Here is a 19,248-nt window from a genome sequence, read left to right as displayed (position 1 = left end):
GTTGCGCTGTTCTCCGACGGTTCAGAGAGAGAACAGGCTCTGATGAGACGCTCCAGTCCAGACACACTCTCTGAGGAAGGAGCCCTGCGGTGGCTCTTCCAGTAAGAGCCGGAGTTCCCGCTCCTCCAGGGGAGCAGGTTGGAGGGATGGGAGAACGTGCTACGGGACAGCAGGAACACAGAACCTGGCAGTCCGTCACTCTGCTGAGAGAGAAAGAGCAAATGAATTGGTACACTCAGTTGACAGACAAATGACCTAATTTTGCCACTGGTTTATTAGTTGGCCTCCTTTTTAAGGAACCTCCCTTTGGATTTCCAGCCATCTAGGGCAGCCCAGAAAACATGAATCAATGATCATTAACTTGACAAGCAATGCGCATTATGTGATAATTAATTTCTCTGTCCTGTACTGTCAATTCCCTATTCAATATTGTTCCTCTATCCATAAGGAAGGAGGAAGAGAGTAATCATATCTGATGCTTTTATAGTGCACTTATTACAGGGACAATCCCTCTGGAAAAACCTGAGAACTGAATATGAAGTCTGTCATTGTTAAGTCAAGTAACCTTTATTTCTTTTTATAGCGCTTTATTCAACACAGAATGTTTTACAGTGGATCACGTCAGCCTTCCAGGCGAAAACCCGGCTAAAACACACATAAACGGGCCTTAATATGGTGCAAAAAAACACCCAATCTGGCAACACCAGTCACCAGTGTCACGCCGCGGCCGCCGTCGACAAAGCAGCGAGCGAGGTGGCGTCGTATGATCATTTAAACGGATTTAAAATCTTACATTTCTGTGCAAACTGCCCGTCGATAAAATAATTGTCTGTGGTTGTATATGGGCTGTGGCAAAAATAATAATAAAAAGTTTGCAACATATGGAAAAAAAGAACTATAAATGAACTAGTTCATTTTTTGAAGTGTAAACTATGAACTGAACTAGTTCATTTTAAAATGTGTGAACTGAACTTTAAACTAGTTCATGTAGAAAGTGAACTTTCTCAACACTGTCCTCAAGGCAGATGAGATAACTCTTACCCAGCCGCGGTCCAGGTTGGTGTTGAGGTTTCCGTTGAGGACGGGTGGAGGACAGGCGGGCTGTGACACGGGTTGGGTGAAGCGGACTCGTCTCTGGCTGCTGTACTGCAGGGCCCAGTCCCACACCGGGGGGAAAGGTGGGTCAACCGACTCCTCCGGGCCGCCCATGGGCATTTCCCTCAGGCCGTTTACTGGGGTGTAGCTCTGGGGAAGATGCTGCAGGGGAAAGGCAATAGAAATATGCAATACTTTATGATCAAAAGAGCATCTAATCAACAAAAATAGTTAGGGTTTAATGTTTATAAACCATTTTCTAACAGCTAGTTTAGTTTTTGCATCACTCCACATTTCCTTTCCTTCCTCAAATTATAAGATAATAACTTGGATAAATATTACATGCCCATTTATTTACACTACTGCTGAAAAGTTGGGGGTTGGTGAGAAAAGAAATGAAGGTTTTTGATGAAAACATTCCAGGATTGTTCTCCCTATAATGGACTTCAATGGGAACCAAACGGTTTAAGGTCCAAAAGACACTTTCAGTGCAATCTGTTCAAAGGGCTTTAAACGATTCCAGACGATGAATAAGGGTCTTATCAAGCGAAACGATTGATCATTTAAAAAAAAAAAATGACAAAGTTTAAGTTTAATAACCTCAAATGGTCGTCTTGCTCTGTTCTGTTATTCGCGTTCGTGACTCTCCTGTTCGAACTCGTTCATCAAAATGAACGAATCTTTTTTCAAGTCATTTGGTTCATTCAACGAACGAAATGAACGAACTGTTTGGAAATGTTTTTTTTTTTTCATTTTAATGAACGAGTTTGAACAGGAGAGTCACGAAAGCGCATCGCAGAACAGAGCAAGGCGACCATTTGAGTTTATTAAACTTTAACTTTGTTATTTTTTTTTTTAAATGAGTGACCGTTTCGCTTGACAAGACCCTTATTCATCATCTGGAATCGTTTAAAGCCCTTTGAATGGTTTGTAGTTTGCACTGAAACTGTCGTTTGGACCTTGAACCGTTTGGTTTCCATTAAAGTCCATTATATCAAAAACCTTAATTTCTTTTCGACTGAAGAAATAATGACATGGGCATCTCGGATGACATGGGGGTGAGTAAATTATCAGCAAAAGTTTTTTTTTAAAGTGAACTACTCCTTTAACATTTTTGTGGAAATGGTAGAAAGTTCCAAAGAACAGCATTTATTATAAATAGAAATCTTTTGCAGTGTTATACGTTATCACTTTCTAAATAAAGTATTAATTTAATTAATAAAAAACACATACTGACCCCAAATTCTGAACAGTAGTGCATGTATTTGGTAAGCAGCCATGCAAAAATAGGATAATTTACAAACGCATGATGCCTTATTGTAAAATCAAGCCCTTAAGGGTGATGCAAGGCACACCAAGCAAAGATATTGCTGCATTGAATAGCTCTAATGTGTTTCCAAGTTTTTGACACGTGACGCAAGTACCTGTGACCGCCGACATCTCTCCCTCTGACTGTTGGCCAGCAGGCTGCTGAAGAGAGGAAGATGCACGCTGTCATGCAGAGCCAGCAGGTAGTCTTCAGTGAGCTGGAAGCGTGCGGGATACTGCGCCCACAGCTGCCACATACAGTCCAGAAACAGCAGGAACACGGGCGCCTGCCGGAGGACGAAGGTACAGCATTAAACACTTTTACAACAGAGCTCAATTCAAACTCAGATTGAAGTATCATGAGAATTTATTTCAGAAATGACAAAAGGTTCAGCAAAACCAGCCCATTTAAGCATCATATGTGCTCCTCACAACCTCAAAATCACGGTAAAACTTTACAGTAACACAGGTTCATTATTATTAACTAAAACAAGCAATATATTTATTACAGTGTTTATTAATCTTTGTTAATGTTAGTTCATAAAAATTCAGCTGTTCATTGTTTGCTCATGTTAGTTCACAGTGCATTAACTAAGCAGATACAACCTTTGATTTTAATAATGTATTAGTAAATGTTGAAGTTAATATTAATATGTAGTATTGTTATTTCTTAGTTCATGTTAACTAAGGTAGTTAACTAATGAACCTTATTGTAAAGTGTTACCAACTTTACAATAAAGTTTCATTTGTTAGTGTCAGAATGATGCAACAGAAGTTGCAATAATCTGTTCTTCTTCAAAAATTATATAGAATATAGAAAATATTAAAATGTCTATTCTTGATATCAACAATTGAATTGAAACTAGTAACAATGTTAAAAATGTAATTTTCATTAGTGACAATGTTAATTTCTGATTTCATGAATGTGATTGTTACTAGAAATAATTTTAGACATTTTAGATCTCTAAAATAATATTGATATCAGATTTTCAGATTTCAAAAATGTTTTTTTTTTTCTACTGGTAGCAATTAAATTGTTGATATCAAGAATAGACATTTCAACTAGTGACGGTTGAATTATTGATATCAGGAATTCACATATTTACTAACAAAGAAATTATTGATAAAATTCGAGTAAAATTCAAGCAAAATTATATTTCTACTAGTAAGTAATCAATTCTTGATATCAACAATTGCTTTTGAATGGCAGCCTATGGTGACATTTCTCTAGTGAAAATACAATTATAGATATCAAGAATTGAATGAATAAAAGTCCAAACAGCTTTCCATATTGGCAGTCCTTAACATTAGGACTAATCAACATTATTTCAATAACATTGATGCAATTATTGCCACAGCTTAACAGATTGCAGCTGACCTGTCTAGTTAGCTAAATTATTGCAATAATGTCATTCCACTATTGCACAGTGTGCAGACAATTGATCGATTTACCAAAAACTAACTTCATAAAAACATTTTTGAGTGGTGAATTAAGTCATCATAACTTAACTGAGGTGATTTTTTTGTGTATGTGATATGGGCTGGTCCTTGTTTGTTACTGACGTTTTAGAGGTGGCAGTCTGTCAAAAAATCTCGCTACAGAAAAAAAACTGCATGTCATGTGACTTAACCAAAGCACATCATTGCTAAATTAAGGCCTTCTCATTCCAACGAAAACACGAGAAGGTTTTCTTAAAGAGACAGTGGCAATGAAATGAACACAAAGAGTATGTTCCCATATGGCAACACCATGCGGTAGAGGCATAATGGTTGAGGTTTGCTATTGGTGGATCTCATGCGAGTGACAGGTTGCCCCGACCTCGTGCCATAAGCATAAGAGACTCTTTTTTAAGAGTTGTCTACATAATCTTGCACTGTTATAACAATAGTCTGAATGCATGTGGGCAGACCACTAGGTTTCAGAACAGAACCGGTTTTCTTCCTCTCTTTCTTTTACCTCCTCTTTATCACTTTCACGGTGGTAGTTGATCCGGCTGAGGAATTTGTGTCCGGCCGTGATCCATTCTTTCTGAACCAGGCTCTGGAATCCAGCCACAGTCCTGCAGTGAGGGTCACACATCACCTGCACCAGACTGCACACCACACAGTTCATGTCTCGATCCTCCGGCTCTGAGGGGACACAGAGCAAAAACCAACACTTCATCTGATGATCTGCAATTCACTCCAGCTAAAATTGGAACAGTGGATGAGGGGGTTTCATCGCCCTCTCGTGGAGGTTTCTCAGTGCCTCTGCTCAGCAGCACACATGTGGTGAACAGGCTTTTACAGTGATGGATGGGCGCGACAGCCTCATTCCTGAAGTTATTCACTGGTTGTCAAGACACACAGAATATTGATGTTTATTGGAGGGCGGCTGCGGGTCACGTGGAGAAAAACAAACGATTTAGAGGACTGTAAAATGAAATGAGAATTTAAAGAATTGAAGGGCACTGCCAGATGTCGTAGTTTGTTGGTTTACGGGTTAGGAAAAAGAATAAATCACAACTTTGTGGTATGCGTTGACTTCTGCTAAGAGTGTGTCGTTAAAAAGAGATGAAATCCTATTGTTACAAACTGCAATTGGTTTGAGATTTGATTTCTAAAGATTTTTAGAAATCATTTCAAGTAGCATCAAAACTGGCTTTGAAAAAATGTGCAATCGAAGTGCATTATGATTTTAGACATTTGCTAGTATACTAAAACTAGAGTTGATTGCTGAAACTTGCGGTTATGGTAAGGGATGTGGCATTTCCAAAGCAGAGTTGAGTGTTGAAACTCGCGGTTATAGTAAGGATGAGTCATTTCTCAAACAAGCTCAAAATGGTAGACCAATCACAACACAGCAGTCCAGCCGACCAATCAGAGCACACTGCGCTTTTCAGAAGGAGGGGCTTTATAGAGACAGGAACTAAACACAGTGTTACTGACAGACTGGGAAGAGAGGTGCTGCAATTATGTGAAAAATAATGTGTTTTAAACATTCTATTGTAGTATAGCCCAGAAACAAAATCAAGACTTTAAAAAAAGGGCATAATATGCTACTAAGGCCATATTCATTTAGCTTTTCAGCACAAATTGTATTTTGCTGGATGCGTGTGAACAGTACAAAGACAAACATGAGTCATTGTGTGCTGGTGGGGTGCAAAGTTCAGTCAGGTCAGATAGCCGTTAATGATCAGTGTGGCTAACCTTGGAGAACAACAGTCATGTGACCCCCTCTGAGCAAACAAGCGACCTCTGCGGCTTTTCTCAGACAGCACCTGTGGAGACACAATCACATCAAACACAGCTGGGTAAAGCATACAGACAGTGTGATACACTGATAAAGGCAAAATCAACTGCAATGCACTGGGAAGTTAAAATTTAGTGCATTGCATTATGGGATGCAGGGGTATGCTCTTTTACATACTGCACATTTTAGGTCTTCCAGGTATTTTATGCATAGACGAGCTTCACAAGACGCATATCTGTCCATAGTATACATACTATATGGCACTGTCATGAATAGATCATGATGCACCCAAAGTGTGATATGGTTTCAATTTATATTCATGCACATGCATGTATACCTGGTGTAGTCGAGCCAGCGAGTGCTTTCAAGTGTAGAGAGCCACTTGTCATCAGGTACTGATACAGATGATGATATATCTGGGGGCAGAGAGAAAAAAAAACAAACATTTTATTGACCGACACATTGTAAAACTTACCAAAAACAATACTGGTAAATGGCTAATATAAATTTAATTTATTTTTATGATGTATTTTTCATTTATATCAAACAAGTCCAACAAAACAAAAATGCAACAAGTGTGGCTAATAAATAAACTTAAATAATGCATATATAATAAATATAAAATGCATATTTTAGATCAAATTTAATTATATCAAACAAATCAGCCGACTCTATACACGATGTGATTGGCCTTGACCAGAGTTTGTTTTTTTCAGCTAAAACGTCTATGGAGAGTTGCTACACCACACTGCCTGCGAAATAATTTTTGCTGCCGCTAGGGTGCGTCTTTCCGTCACTGAGTAAAAAAAAAATTAAATAATAATTCTGAAATTCTGAAAAAAATTCAAATTCTGAGAAAAAAAGACAGAAATGCGACTTTTTATCTCACAATTCTGACATCTTTTCTCAGAATTCTGAGATATAAACTCGCAATTCCGAGTTATCAGGCTAATTCTAAGGGGGAAAAAAACTTTTCCCCCCCTCAGAATAGTTTATCTCACAATTCTGACTTTAGATCATGCATTTCTGACTTTATAACATGCAATTGCGAATTTATATCACGCAATTCTGACTTTATATCTTGCAATTCTGAGAAATAAAGTCAGAATTGCGAGATGTAAACTCGCAATTGTGAGAAAAAAAGTCAGAATTGTGAGATAAAAAGTCGCAATTACCTTTTTTATTTTCCATTCTGTGGCAGAAATAAGCTTCCATAAGATTTGTAGGCTAGTTTATCACACCTTCTACTCTGAACCAATTGGAATTTTCCAGCATTGTATGGTATCAAGCAACTGACAATGCAAAAATGCCGAGCACTCCAGAAAAATGTGGAGAATCAAAAGTCTGTGGTGGGATTGTGCGAGCTGCTCTTTGAACTCGCACCACTATGAAGAATGCTACAGGGCCAGTGTGGCTTCAACCACAGAAGGAATGTGAAGCCAGACAAAACAATACGACTATCTCTGTAAGACTAAAATTGATCTTTTCAAACAATAGAAACTCTTGACCTTTGTACACAAAATCTTCAGATCCCCACCCAAGTCTTCCAGTCTCTAAACAGCTGTTGCGCAGTCACACACCATTTAACCACAAATGACGAAAGACATTTTAGAAAAAGTGAATAAATCTCAGTTTGGAACCACATACTGACTAAATGAAGGAATTTTCACTCTGGGGCGAATTATTTCTTTAAAAGAGGCCATATTATGCGCAGACTTTGTTTTTGGGGTCTGCTAGAATAAGTGAATGCTTGAATGTTCAAAACACATTATTTTTCACATATATGACATTGCTACAGGTTCTCTCTTCCCAGTCTGTCAGTAACGGTCTGTTTAGGTTCTGTCTCCATGAAGAAAAGCACAATGTGCTCTGATTGGTCGGCTGGACCAGTGTGTTGCGATTGGTCAACCGCCTTGAGTGTGTTTGGGAAATATCACACCCCTCACCATAACCACGAGTTTCAACCTAATGTAATAGGACATAATAGGACCTCTTTAAAATACCCCGTTTTGGATGCTGATGTGCTGTTGCATCCATCAAGGTTAAAGGGATAGTTCACTTTGAAATTAATTTTTGATATGCTTTAGCTTACCTCAATGGCATCTAAGATGTAGGTGTCTTTGTTCCCACAGTGTTTTCAATTTCGATATTTTTAGGTCAAACCGTTGTCTGTCAGTCATTTAATGTAGGTATATGGGGTCCACCTCAAAGAGCATGCAAATTAAACACAATTTAATGACTCGTAAATGTAAGTACGCATTGATGGCCTAAGACACGAAACGAGCAATTTATGTGAGAGAACGAACAGTATTTATATCGTTTATATCTTACGAGTCATTAAATCATGTTTAATTTGGACTTCTCTGTGCATGCTCTTTGAGGTGGACCCCATATACCTCCATTATATGACTGACAAACAAGAACGGTTTGACCTAACATCAAAAAATATCAAAATTGAAAATATTGTGTAAAATTACCCTTGAGGTAAGCTAAAATATATCAAAAATGTATTTAAAAGTGAACGATCCCTTTAACTAGCCAGCATCACCAAGTTGGAAATGCAACAACCAGCATAAACCAGTCTGGAAATGTAAGCTGGCCTTTGCACCAGGCTATCATCATCAGTTCATCAAAAATCAACTAAAAGTACTGACCGCCCAGACAAAGAGTCCGAAGTCTCGTGTGAGCCAGCTGGATATCTGCAGGTGATGGCATTTCCTCTCCCAGATCCACAATCACACACAGCTGCTGACCGCCAAACAGCACCGACTCCAGGTTCCTGAGGATCACAGAGAAGAGCTCTGTTCAGCGATGGATGCTTGACTGCTGCTAAGGGATGTCTAAGTTATCTAGAAATGATGAAAAACCTGATGTCATCCTTCTCATGGTAGATGTTATTTTGGAAGCTGGCCATTCGTAGTAAGTCGCTGCCACGTGGATGTCGCCAGCACCATCGCTGAGGGGGGTTCAATTATTTATTATATTAAAAAAACACTCACATTTGACATTCAGTAGAACAGCCAAACTGTCCCATGTTAAACAGCTCACTCTGACGAACACATAATATTATGGCTCTTCCCAGCTTTGTAATGGCATTGAATAGTGTCCACGTTTTTGAAGCTCTAAAAAGTGCATCATAAAAGTAATCCATGTATTACTCCAGTAGGTTAATAAATGCCTTCTGAGAGAGTCGAATTCTGGAGACCTCTGACCCGAAGTATGACGTTGGACGTAGGTGTAGCATTAACTTTTCCTTTCTTACAAAAACGCATCCCTTCGTTTCATAAGGCATTTATTAACCCACTGAAGTTGTATTGTATAAATGACTTTTTGCACTTTTTGGAGCGTCAACAACTCCTTACAAGAGCCAAGATATTATTTAATTTAACTCTTGATAATGATCTGATCAAAGAAGAAAATCGTATACACATAGCTTTGCTTGAGGGCGAGTAAATTATGGGATCATTTATTATTCCTAAAGTCATTTGTATTATTTATGGTGATTTTAGGTATTTTCTGAAGCTTGACACACTTACTCTTTATGAACTGTCAATGTCCAGAAAAGAGCTTTGTGAACATTTCTTCAAACATTCCCTTTTTTCCATAGAAAAAATAGCATACACTTTGGGAACAAAATGAGGATAGGTACAGGCTGACCATTTTATTTTTTGGATAAACTATTACTTTAAGGACAACATGAAACATAATTCACAAGCAACATTTCTGTGAGAAATGTTGGGAAGGAATTTATTTTTATTCTTATGTTTATATAATGTTGCCTTGCTCTGCAGCCTTGGTAGAAAGTATTTACATTTTGATTATGATAACAATACAAAGTATTATGAAAACAAAAGTTAGGAACATTCCATTTTGGAACATTCATCGAACACGTAAATAGTGATTTTATACTTATTCCATGTCATATTTAATTTCATGTTGTGTTTAAAGGGTTGGTGTTTTGGAAAGGCATGTCAGAATGAACTCACTGGGATGCGTCCCTCATTGAAGTGTGCAAATGTTTTCTTGAGCTCTGTGTCTAGGACCCTCTGAGGAACCACAATGAATCTGGGCAGACTGCAAGAACACAGAAGAAAACAAGCGTTAGCAGTTTCCACATGCGATTATGATTGGATATGCTTGTGAAAACATGATATTATGTGGTGAGCTCACTGTACTTGCAGGCACAAATAGAGCTAGACTAAGTTTTTACACTAGAAGATACTAAATCTTTTGAAATGTCTAAAGACGTCTCATCAGGGCTGGTCAAAAACACAGTAAAAATTATGAAATATTACTACAATTTAAAATAACTGCTGTCTATCTGAATATATTTCCAAATCTAATTTATTCCTGTGGTTAAAGTTGAATTTTAGCATCATTACTCACATGATCCTTTAGAAATCATTCTAATATGATGATTTTTTGCTTAAGAAACATTTCTTATTAGTATCAATGTTGAAAACAGTTGTTTGAGTTTGTTTCAGGATTTGATAAATAGAACGTTCAAAAGAACAGCATCAACTTGAAATAGAAATCTTTTGTAACATTATAAATGTCTTTACTGTCAATTCTGGTTCATTTAATGCATCCTCTCTCAATAAAAATATTAATTTCTTTACAAGAATGAAATAACCCCAAACTTCAACTTAAAAGTGTATAACGCAAAGTTCAAGTAAACCATCAAAATATTTTAAAATATTTTAAATAGGAAGGAAGAACAAAACACTAAACTTATTTAGGGTATTTATCGGACCAAATTATTTGGCAAAAACGGGTAACGTGCAGCTACAGGTTATATTTTTATGCAGAAAAAAGTACATTGACTACAACATAATCAGTTATTAATATATTATTGTTGCATGTGTTCATAATTTATTTGTATGACAGCCTGGCCAAAATTACATCTGCACAATTTGACATGTTCAATCATTTACAAATGTAACAATTGACTGTGAAAAAATGTGTACAAAATCATTTTTTTAATTAATAAAATAGGTTTTCGGCCCATATGGTACATATAGCTGTTGTATAACTTTACTATTTTGCATATAAAAATCAGCAAGTGTGCCATGTTATGTTCAAATGATAACTATTTAGCTTTTTCCATCCACTTGTGTAAATTATCTGCATACGCAACACACCAAATGCTATTCATCAGAGAGTATGTGTGAGAACAGCATTTTACAGTAACCTGTTCTGGTACACAGAACATCAGTCGTGTCTAAAAAGCAGAAAAAGAGCCTCTAATGTCAGGACTAAACTGAATACAGGGGGTCTGAAAGTGGATCTCTACCTGGTGGACATCTCAAAGCGGTCATTGACAGAGCTGACCCTCCAGCCCGTGGCACCTGTCCTCTCCAGCTCCTGCTCCCAACCCAACGAACTCTCGAACCAGTTCATGGTAGGGTCACGCCGCCTGTTGCTTAGAAACTGCTTCATTTCTATAGACAGCATAGAGAGACATTAAACGTTTGGATCAGGATTATGTGCAAAACCTCCCGAGAGCTGCAAACTCAATTTGCTCACTGGAGAGCAAGTGGACTGGTGCAATGAACATGAACTGACTACAAACAAACCCTGACAAGGTTGAAAAAGGGATAGAAGGTGAGCTGTTTCAGATTACTTTCCATTATTCATCTGGTTGACGGTCACTTTCCTTCTCAGAGATGTGGCTTGGCTCACATTTCCTTCTATAATTCGTTTAAATATCAAATATGCGGGGGTCACACAGCTAGGACTGGGCGAAAATGATTATATTTCAAAATGATTCAGCTTTTTGAAAATATAACTATTTTCAATATTACAATATTATTTTAAAATTTTTATAATTTTACTTTTATTTTATTATTATATAATTTTAATTTTTTTAATTTTAGTTATAATTTTTAAACATTATAACTATTTTCAATATTATAACAATATTCATGTATTTTTGCCCTGAAATCGCTTGAAAAAAATGAATGGATTTATATATATATATATATATATAAACATTATAGAGAAGATTTGAATTGTAGATTCAAAATATTTCAAGCAACACAATACTATATTTAGTTCATGTTCACACTGATTTTCACTAAATGATGAGAATTCATCTGTATAATAATACTTTGTAAATAACATGCATTGCTGTTTATTTATTAAGACATTCAATTCATACACATACTTTTATTAATACATTTTTAAAACTCCTATAATACAGATCTGAAACTCATTTCTTCACTTGCTGATGCTTCAAAACCTGACAAAAACTACTGAAATGAACAATAAATTAAATATTTAAGCTGTTTTACTCTCAATTTATAAGTTGAAGACATCTGTTAATGAGCGCATCATTGGGAATAGGTCACATTGCAAAGACTATGTAATGTAAAAGTGTCAAATGTAAAAAAAGATTATATTGTCTAAATTATAATCATTGCAAAAACCTTCAGAGAACAGGGAACTGCAGATCAGCAAAAATGTATATCTATAACGGTCTATAAACAGGATTTTTTCTCTTTCTCGTGCTGCTATCTGTTGTGTCATAGTGGCTTGTTTGCATTGATTAATATAACTCACCAATACTACCCAAAGCAGCATTTTGGAAAGAGATGATGGTCCCAGGTTTCAGTGGCTGGTAGGTTTTAGCAATGGTATACGTAATCTGAAAGCAAGTTGAAGTAGTTTGGCAGTCATTAGTTTGTTGACCAACAATAAGGCTTGAAACTTGGTGAGCATAAGAGACTACTGTAAAAAACATTTTTTAAATCATACCGACCCCAAACATTAACAGAAGTGTGTGTCTAGCCATTCAGTTTTACTTATTCGATGACAAACCTCCACAGCTTGAGTATCAGGTGTGAGTCTGTCGAACAGGAAGCAGAGAACACGCAGGTCTCGGCAGTACAACACCAGCTCCTCCGGGGTGAACTTCAGGGTGCAGGTAGGGGTCACGAGCTTGGTGCGCGACGGTCCCACTACAACAGACATTTTCTATCTATTAAGGGTTGCACAGACTAGTCAACTAGTCGTCTTTAAAGGGATAGTTCACTTTTCAAAAAACTTTTGCTGATAATTTCCTCACCCCCATGCCATCCAAGATGTCCATGTCTTTCTTTTTTCAGTCGAAAAGAAATTAAGGTTTTTGATGAAAACATTCCAGGATTTTTCTCCATATAATGGACTTCAGTGGGAACCAAACGGTTCAAGGTCCAAAAGACAGTTTCAGTGCAAACTGCAAACTGTTCAAAGGGCTTTAAACAATTCCAGATGATGAATAAGGGTCTTATCAAGCGAAATGATCACTCATTCATTCGCTGAATGAACCAAATGACACCAAAAAAAGATTTGTTCGTTTGATGAATCGAGTTTGAACAGGAGAGTCACGAACGAGCATCACAGAACAGAGAAAGGTGAGCATTTGACCTTATAAAACTTAAACTTCGTTGTTGTTGTTGTTTTTTATTAAATGAGCGATCGTTTCGCTAGATAAGACCCTTATTCATCGTCTGGAGTTTGCACTGAAACTCTCTTTTGGACCTTGAACCGTTTGGTTCCCATTGAAGTCCATTATATGGAGAAAAATCCTGGAATGTTTTCATCAAAAATCTTAATTTCTTTTCGACTAAAGAAAGAAAGACATGGACATCTTGGATGACATGGGGGTGAGTAAATTATCAGCAAAAGTTTTTCTAAAAGTGAACTACTCCTTTAATTCACACTCAATCACTATCTCACTAATGCACTCAAAAAATTGCAATCTTTACTGTGCTACTTTATCTGTATATGATTTAGAAAGAGCAGAAATCTGTGAGAAATAGAACAACCCAAAGTGTCCAACACAACCTACCTTCGAGTCTCAGCTCGAGGTTCAGGCTTATTTGTTCATTAATGGCATCAACAGCGACTAGTCGATGCCAACTCGACTTTAATCACATAAATGTCGACTTAAAAATATCTGAAGTTGTTCAACCCCTAAAATGTATTAAAACATTGGGTTAAAATCTATCTATCTGTCTATCTTTCTATCTATCTTTCTATCTATCTTTCTATCCATCCATCCATCCATCCATCCATCCATCCATCCATCCATCTATCTATCCATCTATCTATCTATCTATCTATCTATCTATCTATCTATCTATCTATCTATCTATCTATCTATCTATCTATCTATCTATCTATCTATCTATCTATCTATCTATCTATCTATCTATCTATCTATCTATCTATCTATCTGCCCGCCCACCCGCCCACCCGCCCATCCATCCATCCATCCTTCCATCCATCCATCCATCCATCTATCTATCTATCTATCTATCTATCTATCTATCTATCTATCTATCTATCTATCTATCTATCTATCTATCTATCTATCTATCTATCTATCTATCTATCTATCTATCTATCTATCTACCCATCTACCCATCCATCCATCCATCCATCCATCCATCCATCCATCTATCCATCTATCTATCTATCTTTCTATCTATCTATCCATCTATCCATCTGTAAAGATTGCCTCACCTGCCACAACTTTGTCAATCGAGGCGAGAGCTACGTCATGATCTCCCAGCAGCACTGGATCTGCATTATCCTAAGAAAAAGAAGCCATCAAGATAAATATGTCTGCAGAGGATGCAACACTCCACTGCCAGAGACTTTGTAAACGGCAAAAAGCACTTCGCAGTTCACAGTAAGGCTCAACTTTACATGAAAAACAGAAGTGCCTGGATTTTCATTCCGGAAACATCTCAGCAATCTGTGGCACTCACGTCAGGTTTCTGGCTGTCCTGAGGCACGAAGGCTACTCTGAAATGAGTGCAGAACAGAGTCCCAGACAGCCAGCCTCCTCCTTCCTTAGCCGTCAGCTTCTTCCTCACCAGGATGGCCCGCTGCAACACACACTCTCCTGAAGACCAACACGCACATGATAAAAACTGTTAACTTGGAGACATCTATACTGCTTAAAGTTTACTATAGCAACAGGAAAATGTGTGACTAAATGTAGAAATAACATCTGTTTTTTTATTCAACAGACAATCTTCAAAAGCTCTGTAGGCCATATAAAGGATATGTGGCATTTCAAAAATAGTTTGAGGGAAATTATGAGTCTGTTGACATAAAACTCACACAATAATAAAAAATAAGACAAAGGACAGAAGTTTAATGCTGGTAGAGCCTCTTAAAGCCGCCAGAGTCAGGCATGAACACACTCTCAACACATGAAATGAGTCGGGTTGCTCTGATTGCTCTTGTGGTCACTTTGCAACAGCGAGTTATGACTCTCAAGGGGGCGTTGGACCTCAAAGCTCATTCCTGAGGCATCATGGGCGCAGATGTCGGAGAGAACAGGACGGAAGCAGAGAGAGATCGGATGATTATTCGACTATTAGAAAAACAGAGTGCTTAGGATGCTGAAAATATAAATACCACAAAGCTTATAACTGTTTTATAGTTGTTATTTTGAACTAAATCTAAAACTAATAAAAATGGCCGAATCAATTTAGAAATTATTTAAATATATAATATTGAAATATACACTAGCAATATAGAAAATATTTAAAAGATAAATGCAAAAACAATAAAAATGCGCAAAATCACAACAAAATTACTAAAATGGAACATTTTTTTTTTTCAAAATATCAGAAAATTTCAGAAATTAAGGCTTTTGATGAAAACATTCCAGGATTTTTCTCCATATAATGGACTTCAGTGGGAACCAAACGGTTCAAGGTCCAAAAGACAGTTTCAGTGCAAATTGCAAACTGTTCAAAGGGCTTTAAAAAATTGGAGATGATGAATAAGAGTCTTATCAAGCGAAATGATCACTCATTCATTCGCTGAATGAACCAAATGACACCAAAAAAGATTTGTTCGTTTGATGAATCGAGTTTGAACAGGAGAGTCACGAACGAGCATCACAGAACAGATTTTTAAATATATAATATTGAAATATACACTAGCAATATAGAAAATATTTAAAAGATAAATGCAAAAACAATAAAAATGCGCAAAATCACAACAAAATTACTAAAATGGAACATTTTTTTTTTCAAAATATAAAATGAAAGGTCATTCAAAATATTAATATAAGTATTATACACTCACCTAAAGGATTATTAGGAACACCATACTAATACTGTTTGACCCCTTTTGCCTTCAGAACTGCCTTAATTCTACGGGGCATTGATTCAATAATCCTTTAGGTGAATGTACATTATAGTATATAACGAGGGCTTGGAGCCAGAGGGGCGTAAGTGGCATTTTTGGCGAATAGGAGTTCTTTATATCAAAATAAAGGTCTCGATGAGCTCTATCCAATGGTGCCAAAATACCTATCTGAGATTAAACTGTATTGAATAAAGCAACAAAAAGGCGTATCTGACGTATTTGACTTTTTGGGTTTTTTTTGAAAATGTTTTAGAACATGTTCATTGTGTTAATATGCCATACATTTTTACTTAAATACTCATTTCATGTAAGTATGCCTGTGGTTGCAATGTCTGTGGTTTAAGGTTAATAATAAAGGTGATTGAAGCGTGGAAAAAATTTTGTTTTGTCTCTCCTGTAAAGTTTGTTAAAAGCCACTAACGCCCTTCTGGCTCCAAGCCCTCGATAATATGTATTAGCATTTGAGATAAATTTCTTAATTTAGCGCAAAATTAAACTCTTTCTATCATAATAAATAATACTAATGATTTCAGTTTCAGATTTGCTACTGTGCTCATTTGAACCACACATCCTGTTTGATTTGTTTTTGTCAGCATTTGTTTTCCATTAGCCTTCACTTTCAGGCAAGAGTAGCGTGCGCTAGCACAGCCATGCTAATCATACCTCTCAGATTCACATCAGCCTGATTTCTCTTTCAAGGTTTTAGGCTACCGAATGATGTCACATCATGTCCATCAAGGCCAAATCTCACATTCCCTAGCTATTAAAGAGGAAACATCTTACTATTTTAAAAGCTTTTACTTAAGACATTGTCGGTAAGTGTTTACCAGTAGGACTGGGTTACAGTGACTTTAAAGCAGTAAGATCAAGACCTTTTTTTATAGAAAAGCACACAGAAAATGTCCCTACCTCACATAATTAGCTCACAGTCCTGGGCTCTTAAACAGCAATAAAATTAAATAAAAAAAATAAAGTTAAAATAAATAACAAAAATATAACAAATAAATAAAATTATAAATTCATAAATAAACAAATAAAAATAAATAAATAATACAAATTAAATAAATTAAAATAAAGAAATAAGTAATACATTAAATGGGTAGAAAATACAAATAAATAATATGTAATAAACAAAAAATAAGTAATATATGACTAAATAAACATCAAAAAGAAATAAAAATTAAATAATAAATGTAAAAATAAATAAATAAATGCATTAAAATAAAAACAAATAATAATTAAATAAATAATCAAGTAAACACATACATGTGCTAAAAGTTTAGCCAATAACAAAACCCTGCCTGTCAGTCATTTTGAGCTGGTTTGCTGCTAGAACTCAGAACTTATTGGGGTTATTGGGTTTTGTCCCAGTTACAAGAATAAACCACAAAGACAAATAAAAAAAATACACTACCGCAGCTAAATAATACCATCTGCTGCAGAAACTGCTAACAAACTAATTCCTTTCTTTTCATCCACCCTACAACACAAATAACACACTTAACTCTACATAACAATTAAACCGTATCTCATGCTGGCATACTACAATACTACCCATACTATTTTAGCAATATGCAGGATGTGTACAATGTTATTTTCTGTATGCATGTGCTTAAATGAGCAGTACAACCAGAGCACTCCACAAAAATAAAGTGCATCCCACAATGCAGTGCAGTTGGCAGAAAAAGACTCATTTTGATTCTGAGATGCTAACTGGATGCCATTCTCTAAATTAAACATAAGGTCACGTTACGGCATTGCAGCGTAGCATACTACATATTTGAATAATTTATCATTGCATTACATGTATATCTTTTTGAATAGCAGTCAACAGTATATACAGTATAATAATCTACTCTTTCAAAATCCTCCGACCCGTTCACCCCCAGGGACCGATTCAGTTTCCTCTGTCCTGCGTTGGAGGGTTATCAGAGATCGTGTGGATGGAGGTCGAGACTTACACATGACCGCGTGTGTGTCCACATGGGATCTGCAATGTGAGCCCTTTGTCTCCAAATGGTTAATCGGTGTTTGTGCGCTCCATATCCACTGTGGATGGACCACCTGTATTTTTGTATAATATATATATATATAACGCATCACGTATCTAACTGTGATCGTGTAAGAGTGTATTTTTGCCTGGCATTAATTCTCTCAGACACAAACGATATCAATCCAACAGGTAGAGCTCCTTGAGTAGCAATAAAATCTAAAAAATTTGTAAAAAATTAGAAATGGAAAGCTTTTGTAACATTAATCACTACCATTCAAAAGTTTGGGGTCAGTAAGAATGTTTTTGTTATTTTTGGGGGAAAGAAATTAGAAAATACTTTTATTCATCAAGGATGAGTTAAATTGATCAAAAGTTACAGTAAAGACATTTATAATGTTAAAAAAGATTATATTTTAAATAAATGCTGTTCTTTTAAATTTTCTATTCATCATAGAATTTTTGGGGAAAAATGGTACACGGCTGTTTTCAACATTGAAAATAATAATTTATGTTTTTGAGCATAATATCAGCATATTAGAATGATTTCTGAAGGATCATGTGACACTGAAAACTGATGTGTAATCAGCAACAGTAATGATGTTGAAAATTCAGCTTTCAAATTACATTTTAAAATATATTAAAATAGAAAACAGTCATTTTAAATTGTCATAATATTTCACAATATTACTGTTTGTAATTTTTTTTTCATCAAATAAAGCAGCCTTGGTGAGCAGAATAGACTTCATTTAAAAACATAAAAAATCTTACTGATCTAAAATATTTGACCAGTAGTGTATATACACACACACACACACACACACACACATACATATACACACATACATACATATGCAAATACACATACAAATAAAATATGAAAATAATGAAATAGCTTTAGAAGTCTAGACATTTAAAAGTGTCGTCACCCCCCTTTTTGAGAATGGGGGTTAAATGCTCTTTTCACACTTAAATGGTTGTAATTCAAGAATGCCTTGGAATATATACCCAAGTTTGGTCTTGTTTTAAAGAAAACACTCAGCAGATTATTGCTGAAGTGAAAACACTTCAAAAAATGAAAGTATGAAAAAGTTATGGAAGTTTTAATTCTCAGTAAATCAAATATACTGTACTATATATTTTTTATTTTATATAAAATATATATTTTACAAAATATTTTTACTCTAAAATTACTCTAAAATCAAAGCCATAAATCTAACCAAGTTTTGTTCCAAATTTGAAGTTGATATCACAAAAATTGAAGTTCCCATGAGATTTTGTTTAGGCGTAGTACCAAAAATAGCCACCGGGTGCCATTGAATTCCATTGAATTTAGTTGTGTGCATTCTGCCTTAACAAATGAATACATTTCTGTCCAAATATCAATTTTGTCACAAAATTTGGAACCTTGAGACTCTGACCTTTCTGACAATATGTGTTTTGTCAAGATTAGAAAAGGTTTTGATCA

At 35.9% G+C, this 19,248-nt stretch overlaps 1 protein-coding gene across 2 annotated transcripts in view; it reads right to left on the bottom strand.

The window, feature by feature from the left end:
* The window catches only part of mtmr11 (myotubularin related protein 11), a 34,451-nt gene that overhangs the window by 4,806 nt on the left and 10,397 nt on the right, over positions 1–19,248 (bottom strand). Inside the window, exons 3-16 of one of the 2 annotated variants that reach the window (XM_089118002.1) lie at positions 14,392–14,528; positions 14,144–14,213; positions 12,455–12,594; positions 12,197–12,281; positions 10,929–11,076; positions 9,622–9,709; positions 8,503–8,591; positions 8,290–8,414; positions 5,973–6,051; positions 5,593–5,663; positions 4,361–4,533; positions 2,520–2,690; positions 1,042–1,257; positions 1–200 (exon numbers count right to left, since the gene is read on the bottom strand). The exon at positions 1–200 is cut by the window's left edge and continues 97 nt beyond it. In XM_089118002.1, the coding sequence (XP_088974128.1) occupies positions 1–200; positions 1,042–1,257; positions 2,520–2,690; positions 4,361–4,533; positions 5,593–5,663; positions 5,973–6,051; positions 8,290–8,414; positions 8,503–8,591; positions 9,622–9,709; positions 10,929–11,076; positions 12,197–12,281; positions 12,455–12,594; positions 14,144–14,213; positions 14,392–14,528 (1,792 nt within the window). Of the gene's footprint in view, positions 204–1,041; positions 1,258–2,519; positions 2,691–4,360; positions 4,534–5,592; positions 5,664–5,972; positions 6,052–8,289; positions 8,415–8,502; positions 8,592–9,621; positions 9,710–10,928; positions 11,077–12,196; positions 12,282–12,454; positions 12,595–14,143; positions 14,214–14,391; positions 14,529–19,248 lie in introns of both variants that reach the window. The other variant, XM_039685149.2, reaches the window with a different exon arrangement.

This window comes from Pimephales promelas, chromosome 12, assembly GCF_988280905.1.
Source record: "Pimephales promelas chromosome 12, fPimPro1.hap1.1, whole genome shotgun sequence".
NCBI lineage: Eukaryota > Metazoa > Chordata > Actinopteri > Cypriniformes > Leuciscidae > Pimephales > Pimephales promelas.
Note: the sequence above shows the minus strand (reverse complement) of the source record. Positions and strands in the feature narration are given on the sequence as shown.